General features: G+C 53.6%; 1 protein-coding gene across 7 annotated transcripts in view; it reads left to right on the forward strand.

The window, feature by feature from the left end:
- Nucleotides 1-15,425, forward strand: part of SLC8A2 (solute carrier family 8 member A2) — a 30,877-nt gene that overhangs the window by 3,238 nt on the left and 12,214 nt on the right. For 2 of the 7 annotated variants that reach the window (XM_035712391.2, XM_025424501.3), the window contains 4 exons: nucleotides 1,321-1,542; nucleotides 1,770-2,459; nucleotides 6,926-7,590; nucleotides 13,269-13,691. In XM_035712391.2, the coding sequence (XP_035568284.1) occupies nucleotides 1,785-2,459; nucleotides 6,926-7,590; nucleotides 13,269-13,691 (1,763 nt within the window). In that variant the 5' untranslated portion in view covers nucleotides 1,321-1,542; nucleotides 1,770-1,784. The remainder of the gene's footprint in view (nucleotides 1-1,320; nucleotides 1,543-1,769; nucleotides 2,460-6,925; nucleotides 7,591-13,268; nucleotides 13,692-15,425) is intronic. The other 5 variants (XM_049109066.1, XM_049109071.1, XM_025424502.3 and 2 more) reach the window with 4 other exon arrangements.

Below are 15,425 nucleotides of genomic sequence, written 5' to 3' on the forward strand. Positions count from 1 at the left end.
TTTTGGGGGCAGGCTGTGAGTTAGACTGATAGAAGAACTTCCAGACAGAAATGCAAGTTACCTGGAGATCTGAAGCCCCCAGCAGCTGGAGGAGACCGGGATCAGGGAAGTGGAGGCGGGCTCGGAGGACCCCTCCTTCTTCTCTCAGACCCTTTTTTAATAGGCTACTGGGTTACCAAGACAACGCAACAGTGGGGCAGAGGAGCTGGGAGTTGAGGCCACTCTTGGAGAGAGAAATGAAACCAGAGTTGGTACTAGGGGCTTGAACGAGTTTTTAACCTCTGAGCCTTGGCCCTCCCCAAAGTGAGGTGGTGTCATTTGGAATGGGGAGCTCAGGGAAGGTGACATCTGAGTGGAGAACTGGAGAAGAGAGGGCGAATATGTGGGGAAGAGTGTCCCAGGGAGGGGGAACAGCAGGTGCAAAGGCCCTGAGGCAAGAACTTGTCTAGTATGTGAGGAACCTCGAGATGGCTGGAGCCATGCAAGCAAAGGGTACAGGGAGAGAGATGAAGCCAGAGAGGGAAAGAGGGAGGCAGATCCTGTGAGACCTTATGAGCCAGGGCAAGGGCTGCGGTTCTCTAAGGCGGAGTTGGGAGTCATGGAGGGTTCTGAGCAGAGGGAGGAGCTGAGCTGATTAGCGCTTTTAAAGGGAACCAAGGCAAGACATGAAATAGCCACTCAAACCCAGGATTAGAGGCCAGAGGAGTTTTATGTTTGTTTTTTTTTTTAAGTTTTTATTTATTTGAGAGAGAAAGAATGAGCAGGGGGAGGTGCAAAGGTAAAGGGAGAAGAGCAAGGAGCCTGATGCGGGGCCTGATCCCAGGACCCTGGGATCATGACCTGAGCCAAAGGCAGATGCTTAACCAACTGAGCCACCCAGGCACCCCCCGGGGGGGGGGGAGTATTGAAACCACAGAGACCCCAAAACCCACAAACGGGACAGAAAGCTCAACACGGGGCCTCCTGTCACAGCTGCTGAAGACCTGGGCACCTCACAGAGACCTATGGGTGCTTGAGGGAGACACCTGCCACCATTGCAGGGGAAGATGCGAGTGAGAGACCCTCCAGCAGCCCCTCCCCAGCCCCGCTCAGACAAACAGACATCCTGCCACATCCCAGACCCCAGGCAGGAGCCCTCTGAGGGCCAGGTTGGAAACCATTAGAAGGACCTAATGAATTTAGGGCCTCGGGACCCTCACCTCACCCACGAAATCGTTCAGTCTGTGTTCTTTGGGGCCTGGATTCATTGTTCCACAATTCATTGTTGTCTGTGGGATTCATCTGTGCGGCTGGGCGGGTCAACAGCCAATTCCTTTCCAGGGCCATATAGCATTCCACAGTGTGAGTGCTCTGTGCTGTCATTCTCCGTTTACTGCCGAGAGGCATCTGGGTTGTCTCAAGACAGGAGCTGTTAAAAATAAAGCAGCTACGGACATTCTCGGATGTGTCTCTTGGCAGACACACGACCTGTGGCTCCTGAGTGCATGTGTACCTGGGCTGAGTCCTAGGACACAGGACGTTCAGCTGTAGTTCCTCGAACTGGTGAGACCAATGTGCACCCCACTGGCAGTGTGTGACGCTCCTCTGTCTTTATCTTTCTCTCTTGGTCTCTATCTGGCACTCTCTGTCTCTCCATCTCTCCATGTCTGTGTCTCCCTCTGTCTCCATCCCCCCTCCATCAGCCCTCTGCTTGACACCCAACAAGCCTTGGCTCCTGTGCGAATGGGAGGGGTTCGTGCCCCTCACCCACACTTCCTCCTCCTCCACAGGACCCGACACCCTCCATGGCTCCCTTGGCCTTAGTGGGGTTTGCACTCCTCCTGGGGACGCCCCTATGCTCAGGGGCGGCCACCCCCACTCCCTCCCTGCCACCTCCCCCAACCAATGACAGTGATACCAGCACAGGGGGCTGCCAGGGCTCCAACCGCTGCCAGCCGGGGGTCCTGCTGCCTGTGTGGGAGCCCGATGACCCGTCGCTGGGTGACAAAGCAGCGAGAGCAGTGGTCTACTTCGTGGCCATGGTTTACATGTTCCTGGGCGTGTCCATCATCGCTGACCGCTTCATGGCATCCATCGAGGTCATCACATCAAAGGAGAAGGAGATTACCATCACCAAAGCCAATGGTGAGACCAGCGTGGGCACCGTCCGCATCTGGAACGAGACAGTGTCCAACCTCACACTCATGGCCCTGGGGTCCTCAGCCCCTGAGATCCTGCTGTCTGTCATCGAGGTCTGTGGCCACAACTTCCAGGCGGGCGAGCTGGGCCCTGGCACCATCGTGGGCAGTGCTGCCTTCAACATGTTCGTTGTCATTGCCGTGTGCATCTATGTCATCCCAGCCGGCGAGAGCCGCAAGATCAAGCACCTGAGAGTCTTCTTTGTCACTGCCTCTTGGAGTATCTTCGCCTACGTCTGGCTTTATCTCATCCTTGCCGTCTTTTCCCCGGGTGTGGTCCAGGTGAGCAAGGAGCCATGGACACCTCCTTGGTGCATGCATGTCTGCAAAATCCAGAGGGGTGGCTCCCTGGGCTTGGAGACTTGATTTATGTGTTTGCAGAAATGCATGCTCACATCTGGGAGGGCAGTCAGGTATGCCCTGGTCACACACTGCACAAGGGCATTGGGCTGGAGAAGGCAAGTTGGGGCTCAAGTCCATTGAGTGTGCTCAAGCCATGTCTGTATGGCTCCACAGGCCCTGGAAAGGACTCCTCTGCCCAGAGGGAGGTGACATTTTGCAATATACCCATCCAGAAGGGGCCCCTTTTTAGCTCTCACGATGGTGCCATATGTGTTAACAGAGTCCTTGTGATCTGTGTAATGCATACCGCACGTAGTTCACAGTCTAGCCAGGTATTTGCCAGGTATGTTCACGTGTTACACTCCCTGTCTTCTGCATAATTTATTCCTGTCTGTATAATAAGACCTCCTCCATTTTCCATAATTCATGCCACAGTTGCATAATCCAGCCTTGTGTTTTCTGACAGTGCTAATCAATTTGGGTAACTTGGTGCGATTGGCTTAATGTATCCACGGGCTTGTATAGATGCAGGCCCACATCTGCATGATCTCCCTCTGTATTTGCCAGATCTGTGATTGTGATTTGCATAATTCATTCATTATTCATAATTGATCTCCGATAGGAGGATAATTTATGCCACATCACTATAATTTATACTCAATCCAATCCAGCGTAGGTATAAACCCAGTTCACTGCAAAGGCCACTTTGCATAATTTATTCCAGCAGCGAGACAAAATTTAGCCCCACCACTCAGTAAGTTACACCCACGTTCACATAATCATTTGCCTCTCGTTCGTCCAGTGTCTTAACCACATTCTGCTTAAAACATGTGCCTAATTTATTTCCCACAATCCCATGACTGCTGCCCATATTTGCATAATTTATTTATGGGCCTGGCCTAATTTGTTCACACACATGCATAATTTATTTGAGGCTACCCAGAATTCCTTCACACATGTGTATAATCTCTTGGTGCATATCTGCCAGATTCTGCCAACTATAGTTTCTTTCCAGGAAGGAGCTGGAGTTAGAAGTATAAAAATTCTTTGCAGGTGATATAAAAGCAGAAGGGAGGGAGGGACCAGAAACCGCAGATGAGCTAAGGAGGAGCTAAGGGACCAGAAACGACAGGTGAGCTAAGGTAGCACCAGAAGACAGGGATGAGAGAGGGCAAGAGACATTTGCTGCAATTGACTAATGACTATAATGCTGAGTCTCCTGGCTGCTATGGTGAAAAGTACAGAAGGATGTGTCACGTGGTTCTCATGCGCTATTAAAAAGAATGGTATACTGACTTAGGTTTGCAAAGTGGTCTTTGATGAGGATTTACAGCAAAAATATGAAGAGAACTTTAGGCACCATGAGCGACAGGTGGGTAGGCATGAGAGTAGAAGAGAGATATCCCCCTGAGAAGGAGCCCTTCAGACTCAGAAAACAGGGTGGAGAGTGCCACAGTTCTGGGGAAGTAGCCATGGGGGGATCCCTTCAGGAGTAATGTGAAAGCCAGAATTATGGGACATTTTCATGAAGTAATGGAAGGAACTGGCATGAGACCAAGATGGTGCCACTTCCTCCTCAACACAGTGAACTGAGACAGTGAGATGGGTCTAGCTCTGGATTTTGTCCCGAAGTGCTGTGTGACCTCAGGCAAAGCCTGTACCCTCTCTGGCCCTCAGTTTTCACATCTGAACCATGGAAGGGGTTAGGCCAGGCCCCTTGGTTCTTGACCCTTCATACCCGATGCTCCCTTTTTCTGGTAAATGTCCTGGTACACCCCACTTCTGCTGCTTCCTGGCTGTTCTCGGGCAGGTTCCTCACTTTGCCTGTGCCTCAGTTTCTGGGCCTGTCACCTGGCCGTTGTCATAGGACTGACTTTTGAGGGGCTGTGTGAAGATCAAATAAATTACACGTGGAAGGGCTCAGAACAGCAGGCCTGGAACAGAGTAAATGTGAGCTACTCCTCCTGTTAATGAATTTGCCTGCACTGTTGGCTTTCTGAAAGTCAGTATAATGCCTGAACTGTGATATAAAAGAAAGTAATCTCTAATAGAATGATGTGCATTTCCACATGTAAATGCTTTAGCATAGCTACTTTATTTTTTTTTAATTTTTATTTATTTATGATAGTCACAGAGAGAGAGAGAGAGAGAGAGAGAGAGAGAGGCAGAGACATAGGCAGAGGGAGAAGCAGGCTCTATGCACCGGGAGCCCGATGTGGGATTCGATCCCGGGTCTCCAGGATCGCGCCCTGGGCCAAAGGCAGGCGCCAAACCGCTGCGCCACCCAGGGATCCCATGGCTACTTTAAAAGTCATAATGGGGAAGCCAGATGCCAGCACCTACTTAGATTGAGCAAGTTTGGGTTTAAGAGAAAGAAAAAGATCAGGAAACATTCCATGCAAAAGTTGAGCAGAGGAGTGGGTAGCTACAAGATTAAAAATAAGCATATTCAGCATATATTAAAGCATCAGGAAAATACTTCATATACACATAACAGAGCTGAGTTCCAGACTCCAATTATAAGCAGGTTTTCTTCACCAACGTGCATGTCCAGCAGGAGGTTCTGAAGTCAGCAAGACATGGGATAATTCTGTATTATGTGGGACTGCCCCATGACTTGCTGGATAATATCCCCCCCCCCCCAGTCATAGTGGCAGCCCATGAAAAACCCTAGATTGGTGACACCCCATCTTGGGGGTGTTCCTGTCCACTGAAGCTGTCTCACTTCTCTTCCACGGTGGGCAAGAACATTCACAGTGGGTACCCTGGAAGGAAGATATGAGTCTCCTAGAATCAAAAGCAAATCTTAGGGGTTTGAGGTTGTCTTCTGATTAGGGAAGAATCCCCTGCAATATACACAGTGGTCAGTGCAATGAACACAAGCCCAGAGTTCATTTTACAGCTTGTGTAGGAAACCTGGCTTCTTTTCACAAGCCTGCCTGGTGGCTTTGTGAGGCTCTGTTTCCAAGTCCTACCCTTCTCTCTGAGCCATCAGTAAACATGGTGACGAAGTGTAGGGATTGGATCTTAAAAGGTATTTTCCCTTCTGGGCCCATTTTAAAGATACCTCTGGGGGCCATCTGACTGTAAATAATCTGTAATCCATTCTTATCTTTAATGAGAAGGGTAACCAGGGGCGGAGTGTGTCCTGGACCTCAATGAACACTAATCTAGGTACAGCACTAGCATGATAATGGTAATGGTAATTTCACATTTTGAGTATGTTCTGCGTGTCAGGAACTGACAGTGCTAAGTGTTTAGGGGTACAGGGTCTCATTCAGTCTTGGGATGCCCCAATTTTACAGACAAGAGGCTGAGCCAGACCTCCCTCTTCTAGAACCAGGATCTGAACTCAGCATTGCCTTGTCTCTCTGGGGAGACAGCATGTAAACATGGGAACTTGCGCTATGAGGCCGTGAGAGGAGCCAAACTTGTGCCTCTTTTAGAGTCAAAGTCTTATCCCTAAGGGCCAAACAGATTCTAAAGAAGGAGAGGCTTGCAAAGACCTTCCCCACCCTTCCCTGGTGGGGGGAAGGGTGGGGAATCAGGGAGCTTTAGGAAGAGATGAGTAGAGAACTGGCCCTGGGTGACTGATGGGTAGGGTTTGGACAAGCCGAGGCATCCCAGGTGAGGAAGGATAGAGGGGAAATGGAGCAAGGAGAAAAAGATGGAAGGAGAGAGAGGCAGGAAGGGACACAGGCTCTGCCCCTTGACTGGAGCTGAAACCACAGGGTGGGGACCTGTTGCCTAGTGGCAGCTGAGGGTGTCTGGATTCCTGGCACTGAGGCAGCTGGGAGTGGGTCTCGGCATAAAAGGTGGATGGGTGGGTGGATGGATGAGTGAATATGGATGGATGGATGGGTGGACAGATGGATGGGTGGGTGGACGGATGGATGGGCCGCCGGAGGGATGAATGGGTGGACGGATGGATGCGTGGGCGGATGAATGGATGGGTGGATGGACCGATGGATGCGTGGATTCATCAGGAGACCAGGAAAGAGGGAGAGGGAGAGGAACCTCTTGTGAGGGAAGAATCTCACAACGGGAACAGATGAGTATCTACAAAAGACCTAAAAGGAGGACAAGGAGACAGAGGCAACAAGGCAGAGAGAGAGAAAGGTTCAAAAACCGACCGACACCGGGTGGGACGGAGACAGGGAGAGAGAGACAACGACCTAGACAGAGAGAGATGGGGAGAGGCAGAGACGAGCCGACCCCGGAGCGAAGTAGCGCAGGGACAGAGATGCGGGGAGATGCAGGACGGGATAGACGGTGGGGGGGTTGGGGGGTCGCGCCCGCGGACCCCGGGACCCAGTGCCCCGCGAGAGAGACGCAGGGCGGCGGGACGGCGGGCTGCGAGCGCGCCCCCTGGCGGCGCGGCGGTCCTGACCCGCGGCCGCCCGCAGGTGTGGGAGGCGCTGCTGACCCTCGTCTTCTTCCCGGTGTGCGTGGTGTTCGCCTGGATGGCCGATAAGCGGCTGCTCTTCTACAAGTACGTGTACAAGCGCTACCGCACCGACCCGCGCAGCGGCATCATCATCGGCGCCGAGGGCGACCCCCCCAAGAGCATCGAGCTGGACGGCACGTTCGTGGGCGCCGAGGTGCCGGGAGAGCTGGGCGGCCTGGGCCCGGGCCCCGCCGAGGCCCGCGAGCTGGACGCCAGCCGCCGCGAGGTCATCCAGATCCTCAAGGACCTCAAGCAGAAGCACCCGGACAAGGACCTGGAGCAGCTGGTGGGCATCGCCAACTACTACGCGCTGCTGCACCAGCAGAAGAGCCGCGCCTTCTACCGCATCCAGGCCACGCGGCTCATGACGGGCGCGGGCAACGTGCTGCGGCGACACGCGGTGGACGCGTCGCGCAGGGCGTCCCCGGCCGAGGGCCCCGGCGAGGACGAGGACGACGGCGCCAGCCGCATCTACTTCGAGCCCAGCCTCTACCACTGCTTGGAGAACTGCGGCTCGGTGCTGCTGTCCGTCACCTGCCAGGGCGGGGAGGGCAACAGCACGTTCTACGTGGACTACCGCACCGAGGACGGCTCCGCCAAGGCCGGCTCCGACTACGAGTACAGGTGGGTGGGCTGTCCCGGGGCCGCAGCCTCAGGGCTCCTGGCGCTCAGGGCTGCCTCCAGCGCCCGTGTCCTTCACCTTGCCTGGTGGGCAGGCCTGAGGCATCCATCCATTCACCCCTCGCTGGTGCATTCACGGTGGAGAGCCCTCACGGTACCGCACAGCCTTCTAGGTATTGGCCAGATGGTGTGCTGTCCCCCTCCCCCATGCTTGACACTGCTCCCGTGTTAATTATTAGAGCTCCATTATAGGTAGTGTTACCTGGAAGAACAGGTAACCCCTTACCCACACACCCACACACACGCATAACTAAAATAAAAATGTGTATTGAGCGCATGAATGGCATGCATAACAAGACAGCTTGGGTCCCTGCCCTCAAGCTGCAATAAGGTTATGGACTATTAAATATATAAAAACAGCAGGTGATGGTAAGCATTATGTGGGAAAATTAAATGGTATAGAGGAAAGAGGCAGCGCCCACCTTATCCCCAGGTCTTTGGTTGAATCATAAAGAAGCCCACCTCCCCTTGTACCTTCCTACCCTCCTGTGTCTCCCTGCCCCCATCCCTCTCCTCACCCCTCTTTGAAGGGACCTGTGATTTCCCTCCTTCCGCAGCTCCTACTGAGCACCTACTATATGTCAGGTCCTACCTTTAGAACACAGAACAGTCGTGGGGGGAGCCTGGGTGGCTCTGTCTGTTAAGCGTGGGACTCTTGATTTCGGCTTAGGTCATGATCTCGGGGGCATGAGATCAAGCCCCGCATTGGGCTCCCTGCTGGGCATGGAGTCGGCTTAAGATTCTCCTTCTCCCTGTGCCCCTTGCCTCTCCCCTCCTAAAAAAAAGAAGAACACAGAAGTAAACAAGATAACTTCTCTATCCTTGTGTGGCCCACAAAATTTTTTATCTGCTAGTAGTTCTTCTGTCCGTGCCACACTCAAGAATGATAGTTTTATAGTGTATTTTGTTGACTGATGCACTGTCATTGTTGCCTATAATAACACCAACATTTATTGTGGGTCTACTACATGCCAGAAGCGGGTCTGGACAATGAAGACCAGCAGTGAATGAGACATGTCAAGGCCCTGCCCTGATGCAGCTGGGATTCTCGTGGGAAGGATGGGCCACTGGGGAGTGAGCAGTGAAGCTAGAAGAGTGTCAGGGAGTGGTAAGAGCTGCAAAGGAACTGAAGTAGAGGACAGGCTGAGCTTCTCACGGGTCCCACCTGCCACCTGCTACATGGTGTGCCATACCCCCCTTTCATCCTCTTTCTGGAGTAAAGCTGAGGCGTAACTGGTCACAGATCTTTGGTTCTGCTCATGCAGTCGCCAGTCCCCTCGTGCCTCTAACTCTTCCTGGGGCTGGATTTCTGGGTCTCATAAATCTTTAGTTCCACCCCGGTACCCCAGCAAAGACTATCAATAGGCCACCTTCCCTGCCTCTCTGCCTATCACATCTTCCTATCTTTCTACTGCCCTGGGTATTTGTAGATCATTCTGTCCACCTGGGTCAGCCTAGGATCCTCTGATCTGCCCATCCCCATTCATTTTTCTTCCTCTCCCGGCCCCGCCCCGCCACCCCCTCCCCCACTCTGTTTCTCCCGAGTGGGGCTCAGGATCTTTGTTCTGTCATCCTGTAGCATGGGATCCCTTTGGCCATCTGTGACCTCCTCTCTCCATCCTATCCCTACCATTCCCCGTCTCCCAGCCTCCTTGGACTAAAGAAAAGGCATTCACCATACTGGTGCCTGCTGTCACTAGAGCTCAGCATTCCACTGCTACCCACACCCCGAGTCTGCCCTGCCCCCATCTTTTGCAGAAGGAAGTGAGTATGGGTGTCACTGCAGGCATCAGCGGCGCCTTTCTCACCTGCAAATGACCTCAGTAGTGAGATGTCTGAAGTGCAGGAGTAAATGCTGCTCAGTGGTGGCACCAAAGAGCTAGGAAAAGTTGACGCCTTCCTTCTATCCCTGCTCTCCCATCCCAGGTGACAGTCACAGGCCTGGCATCACTTATCAGTGCAGCATAAGTCCAGGACTAGGAGGGAGGACACCTGGGTTCCAGTCCAAATTAGCCCTGGACCCTGTTTCTTGAGAAAGTTTCTGCCTCAGCGTGGGCAATCCGGGCTGTCACATACAGTTATTGAGATTGTGCACTGCGTAAGAGCACCACATCTAAGAAAGCTCTATTCATATAATGGATATTGTGGATTTGTATGTCTATTGTGACCATGTCCTGATTCATGGAAATAAAAGTGTCTTGAAGAAGATAACCCATTTTCAGATTTGCCCACAGCCACTATACGGATTAGGGTGGTCCATGGGCCTTAGTTTCTCCAAATTAAATATGATCTCTGAGGCACCAAAGGATCATGGCTGTTCCCAGATTCTGAGATTTAAGCCCTATAATTTTAATATGCTAAGAATCTAAAGTTTTAAGTTTCCAGGATTCCCATATCTGGGTATTCTAACCCATATCCCAACCAGTCTCTGATTTGATGGTGCTAAGATTTTCATCTTCTCAGATTTTGTGCATCCACTGTTGAAACACGAATCCATCTTCTATACTTCTATCATACCTGGTTTCTAAAATCCCCATGTTCTTTTTCTGCCCAACCTTTTATTGTGAAAAAGAAATTCACACCTGCAGAACTGCAGAGATGGCTTAGTGAACCCTCATGTAACCTTTCCCCAGATTCACCAATTGTTCATGTTCTGTCCTGCTTGCATTCACTCACTCTCTCGAATATATAATAGTATTAATAATTGTGGCACGAGATGGGAGCGAGTTGCAGACAGCATGACCACTCACTCATGAACACTTGAGTGTGCATCTGCTAAGATTTATGACATTCCCCACCACCACCCCACCACAGTCACAATCTGATCACCGCACTCAAGAAATGTAATACTGAATCAATATTATTACCCAATCTGCAGTCCCTGTTTGCATTTTCCCTGGTTGTCGCCATAACATCCTTGTGGCTGTGTTTTTGCTCCCTCCCTCTTTTCCGGTCCAATCCAGCACCAAATGTTGCACTTGGTTGTCATTCTCTAAATTTAGAGTTCTTCTGGATCAATACCTCAGCTTCTCTATGACTTTTGTGACCCTGACACTTTTGAAGATAGGCCAGTTAGTACAGCAGTCCTCAATTTGGGTTTGTCGATGTTTCCTCATGATTAGATTCAGGTGATGGCCAGAGTTCATGCAAGTGATGTGGTGTCCTCTTCAGTGCATTATACCAGGAGGCTGTGACACCTGCCTGTCCCACTATTAGTGATGTCCACTTTAACCATTTGGTAAAGAGGGTGCTAAAATCCCCCCGTCTACTAACCCTTAAGTTTACATTTCTAACATCCCATAACTTTAGCATTCTAAGATTCTAATCTTTTTTTTTTTTTGAGATTTTATTTATTTGAAAGAGAGAGCATGCAAACAGTAGAAGGAGCAGAGGGATAGGGACAAGCAGACTCTGTGCTGAGTATGGAGCCCAATATGGGGCTCAATCTCATGGCCCTGAGATCATGACCTGAGCCTAAACCAAGAGTTGGATGCTTAACTGACTGAGCCACCACCAGGCACCCCTAAGACTCTAATCTTAATACACAAATATCACTAGCTAACTTTTGTAGAGTGCTTCCCTTGCATTATAACTCAATCCTCATAACACAGTCACGAGGTAGACACTGTTATCAGCTCTACTTTACAGATAAGGAAGCTGAAATTCAGAGGGCTGCAAATCCTAACTGCCCTAGATCACACTGCCAGCACAGCAGCCCAACCCGGCTTGGAGCAGGTGGGCTCACTGGGCTGGGTGCCTCGGCCACCACGGACAGCGTCTCCTGAGCAGAAGGCTGCCGCCACAGGGAGCCCCTTACCTGGAGTCTACTCCAGGCTTGTCACCTGGGTTCTACCTCTTCGCCAGAAACTTGGGGTCCCTCTGCCCCTTCCACATAGCTGGACTGCTCTGGGAGAACTGGAGCTCAGGACCTTTTATGAAAGTGATCACAGTAATGATAGAGAACACTCATAGATCATATAGCACCTTTCAGAAATGGTGCCAGAGGTGCATGGAGCGAGCATCTGGGTGGGGAAATTATAGATGCATTTACATCCCAGAGACATTTTGATGCCTGCAGCCCTGCCAAGAGCCCACCCATTCCCTGTCCCCTCAAAGTTTCACCCTGACTACCCTGATGTCACTGTCTCATTTCTTCTTCTGCCTCATTATAGAGCATCTCGCATGTGCTTCAGAGACTTACACAGCTGATGCTCCAAGGCAGCTCATATCCTTCCCCACCTCAGAGGCCTCCCATGCTTCCCATCCCACTCCAAGTAAGCACCAAAGTCCTCACTGTGGCCCACCACAGCCCCGTGACATCTGCCCTGTTTCCCTCCTCTGGGATGTTGTCTCCCTCATCTCCCACTCCCTCTTTCTCCCTCCACTAGAGCCAGGCTGGCCCCCTCAAACACTCCAAGCTTCTCCTGCCTCAAGACATTTGCACTGGCTGTCCCCTTTGCCAGAGATTTTTCCCCAGATACCCTCCACATGGCTCTCTCCCTCCTCTTCCTCAAGTCTCTGCTCAAACGTCACCTCTCAGAAAAGCTTGCCCTGATATCCTAGCACAACAGCTTCTCACTCCCTACCCTCCTTCCTCTGGTTTCCTCTATTTTTCTTCATAGTACAATCAGCACCTGACACTTTATTATATGTTTGTTTATCCGTCTCCTGCACTATAACAGAAGCTCCACTGGAGTAGGGATTTTCTCTGATCTGAGAAAACACTAAGAACAGTGCCTGGCACACAGCAGCTGCTCAGTAAATATTTGTTGAATGAATGGCCTGTAATTAAATTATTAAATGTGTAATTGTCACTGCGATGTGACTCTCTCACGAGGCTGTGAGTCTGGTGAGCCCTGTGCAGACAGGGCCTCGTCACCACTCTGTTCCCAGCACCGCCCAGCACAGGGCACAGAGAAAATGCTCAGGGAGTATTTGTTGACTGAATGAATGAATGGCACCAAGTTAAGAAGTGTAGCCTTTCTCTTGCGGGTACCCAGGAGTACACAAGGGTTTTCATCAGAAGTGTGAAAAGGTCAGCTCTGGGCCCTACATCCCTGCTACTCCTAAATGTGGTCCCTGTATCCTATGGGAGCATCCACATCCCATGGGATCATCCACATCCTGTGGGAGGAGAGACTTAGAAATGCAGTGTTGAAACCCGGGGCCACTGAACCGGAATCTGCATTTTATCAAGATCTCCCAGGGGATTCGTGTGCACAATAAGGTTTGAGAAGTGTGGCTGTGGAACACTGCAGGCTCTCTCCGTTCTGGGATTTTGCATGTGCTGTTCCCTCTGCTTGGAGCATTCCCGTCCACTAGAAACTACCCCAGGAAGCTGGCGCTGATCTCTTTTTCATCATTATTTATTCATCGCTGGTGCTCCTAAACCTCAGGGGTCCATGGTGGGAGGAGCTGTCCTGCTGCATCCCCTTCCCCCACCCAGCCCCAGAAGCCCACCCTGATTGATCCTCAGTATTATTTAATGCCGGTCCACCCTCATACTTGGGAGTTTTCCGAGGCGCCTTTCCCTCCTCTAGGACGCCTGCCCTGACTCCTCTCCTTCCCACAGAGCCGCTGACCCACCTACACCCCTTTCTCCCCCAACCCTCCCGCCGCAGCGAGGGCACGCTGGTGTTCAAGCCGGGCGAGACGCAGAAGGAGCTGCGCATTGGCATCATCGACGACGACATCTTTGAGGAGGACGAACACTTCTTCGTGCGGCTACTGAACCTGCGCGTCGGCGACGCGCAGGGCATGTTCGAGCCCGACGGCGGCGGGCGACCCAAGGGACGGCTGGTGGCGCCGCTGCTGGCCACTGTCACCATCCTGGACGACGACCACGCGGGCATCTTCTCCTTCCAGGACCGCCTGCTGCACGTGAGCGAGTGCATGGGCACCGTGGACGTGCGCGTCGTGCGCAGCTCGGGCGCCCGGGGCACCGTGCGCCTTCCATACCGCACGGTGGACGGCACGGCGCGCGGCGGCGGCGTGCACTACGAGGACGCGTGCGGCGAGCTCGAGTTCGGCGACGACGAGACCATGTGAGCGCGCCGCGGCGGGAGGGAGCGGGGCTCGGCGGGGAGGCGGGGCCGGGGCGGGGCCGGGGCCGGGGCCGGGGCGGGGCGGGGCGTGCCCTTTGGTGGGTGGGGCCTTGTGGGGAGGCGGGGCAAGGCCCAGAGAGGGGGCGGGACAGGGGTGAGGAGGGGGAAGACAGGAGAGACGGGGTGGGACCAAGATTCAGGGGCGGGATGCGGGAAGGACTTGGGAGAAAGAGGCTGGTTTGAGAGGAGGGTGGGCCCGAGGAGGAAGGGCCAGGTGAGGCGAGGGAGAAGAGGTAGGAGAGGGGCCTGGGGACAGGAGTGTAGAGGACTGAATCGGTGCCTAGTGGAGATGGACTGTGGCCTGAGCAGAGGGGCCTCGTGGGCAAGAGGGGGGTGCGATCGAGGTGGGACGGTGCCTGTGGAAACGGGGAGGCAGCAAGGCCTGAGGCGGTGGACGGGGTCTGCGGAGGGGCGGGGGCGGGGCCTACGGGAATGGGGCGGGGCTTGGGGCGGGAGGGGCGGGGCTTGTGGTCGGAGGAAGAACCTGGCGGAACCGCGGGACCCTTGAGGGGAATGCGGTCGAGGCTTCGGGAAGACACCGAGTAGGAATGTGGGGGCAGGGCCCGGAGAGACACTGAAGAAGCCGGAGGACACTGGATTTGCGCGACTGGGGTGGGTCTGGGGAAGCGGGCTGGATTCACACACGCTGGCGCGCACAGAACCCGCAAGCCGCAGACACGCTCGCTAACACAGCGTCGGGGCTGGTCTCACGCCCAGACACGCGGCCACCCCCTTACACAGATGCCGAGTCCACCCCCCGCCGCCCGCCTGGATGCGGGCGGCACCTCCCCCTTCGCCCGCTGCCTTCCGCCCCCGCACGCCCGTCTGTCTCCCTCCTCCGGCCGCCCACGCTCCTCCCACCCAGCAGGGCCCCCACCGCGCTCCCTCCGCTCCTCCTCCCGGCCCCGCGCCTTGGCCTCCGCTCAGCCTCCCGCTGCTCTCCCCGCCCCCCCGCCCTCCCTCCGCGTCTCCGCGTCTCCGCGTCTCTCTCTGGGTCTCTGTTAATCTCTAGATCTCGATCCCCGATGTCCAGCTCTCTGACTCGGGTTATGTTTCAGTTACGGACTCTCCATACCTTCCTCTCTCTCTCTCTCTCTCTCTCTCTCTCTCTCTCTGGCTTGAGCTAAGAACTTGGGTTGAGGGCTGAGAGCACCAGCCCAGATCCCGTCTGTCACATTCAAGAAGCAGGAGGAATGGGGAGAGTTGTCTTTCTGCCCTTTCTGGTCCTTCCTGTAGTCTAACTCGCTTCCCTCCTGCTGCTGCAACCCCACAGGCCCTCTTCTCCCCCAGGCGGCTTCCCCAGGCTGGGCGCCCTCTGCCCCCACCCCTACCCTCGCCCCCACCGAAGCTTCCAGCTGTGGCTTCTGAAGACAGTACAGGAGGCTAATTAGCGTTTAGGGAAACACATCCTTCCTCTCACGGGCTGGTGCTAATTAGAGGTGCTTGGAAGCAGCCCCGCTGGAGGGGGGCCCCAGGCAGGACTGGGCAACACTGAGGTGGAGGAGAGACGCCCAGAGATGGAGTGGCGGGGAGAGAGTGCGGCAGAGACAAAGGGAAAGACCTAGAGATAGAGATGGAGGGAAAGAGTCACAGAGAGAAAGGGACAGAAAGAAACTTTCATTCAGAGGGAGAAGGAAACAGAAATATGTGGAGAGAGAGAGATTGAGAGGATAC

Source organism: Canis lupus, chromosome 1, assembly GCF_003254725.2.
Source record: "Canis lupus dingo isolate Sandy chromosome 1, ASM325472v2, whole genome shotgun sequence".
NCBI classification, from domain to species: Eukaryota; Metazoa; Chordata; class Mammalia; order Carnivora; family Canidae; genus Canis; species Canis lupus.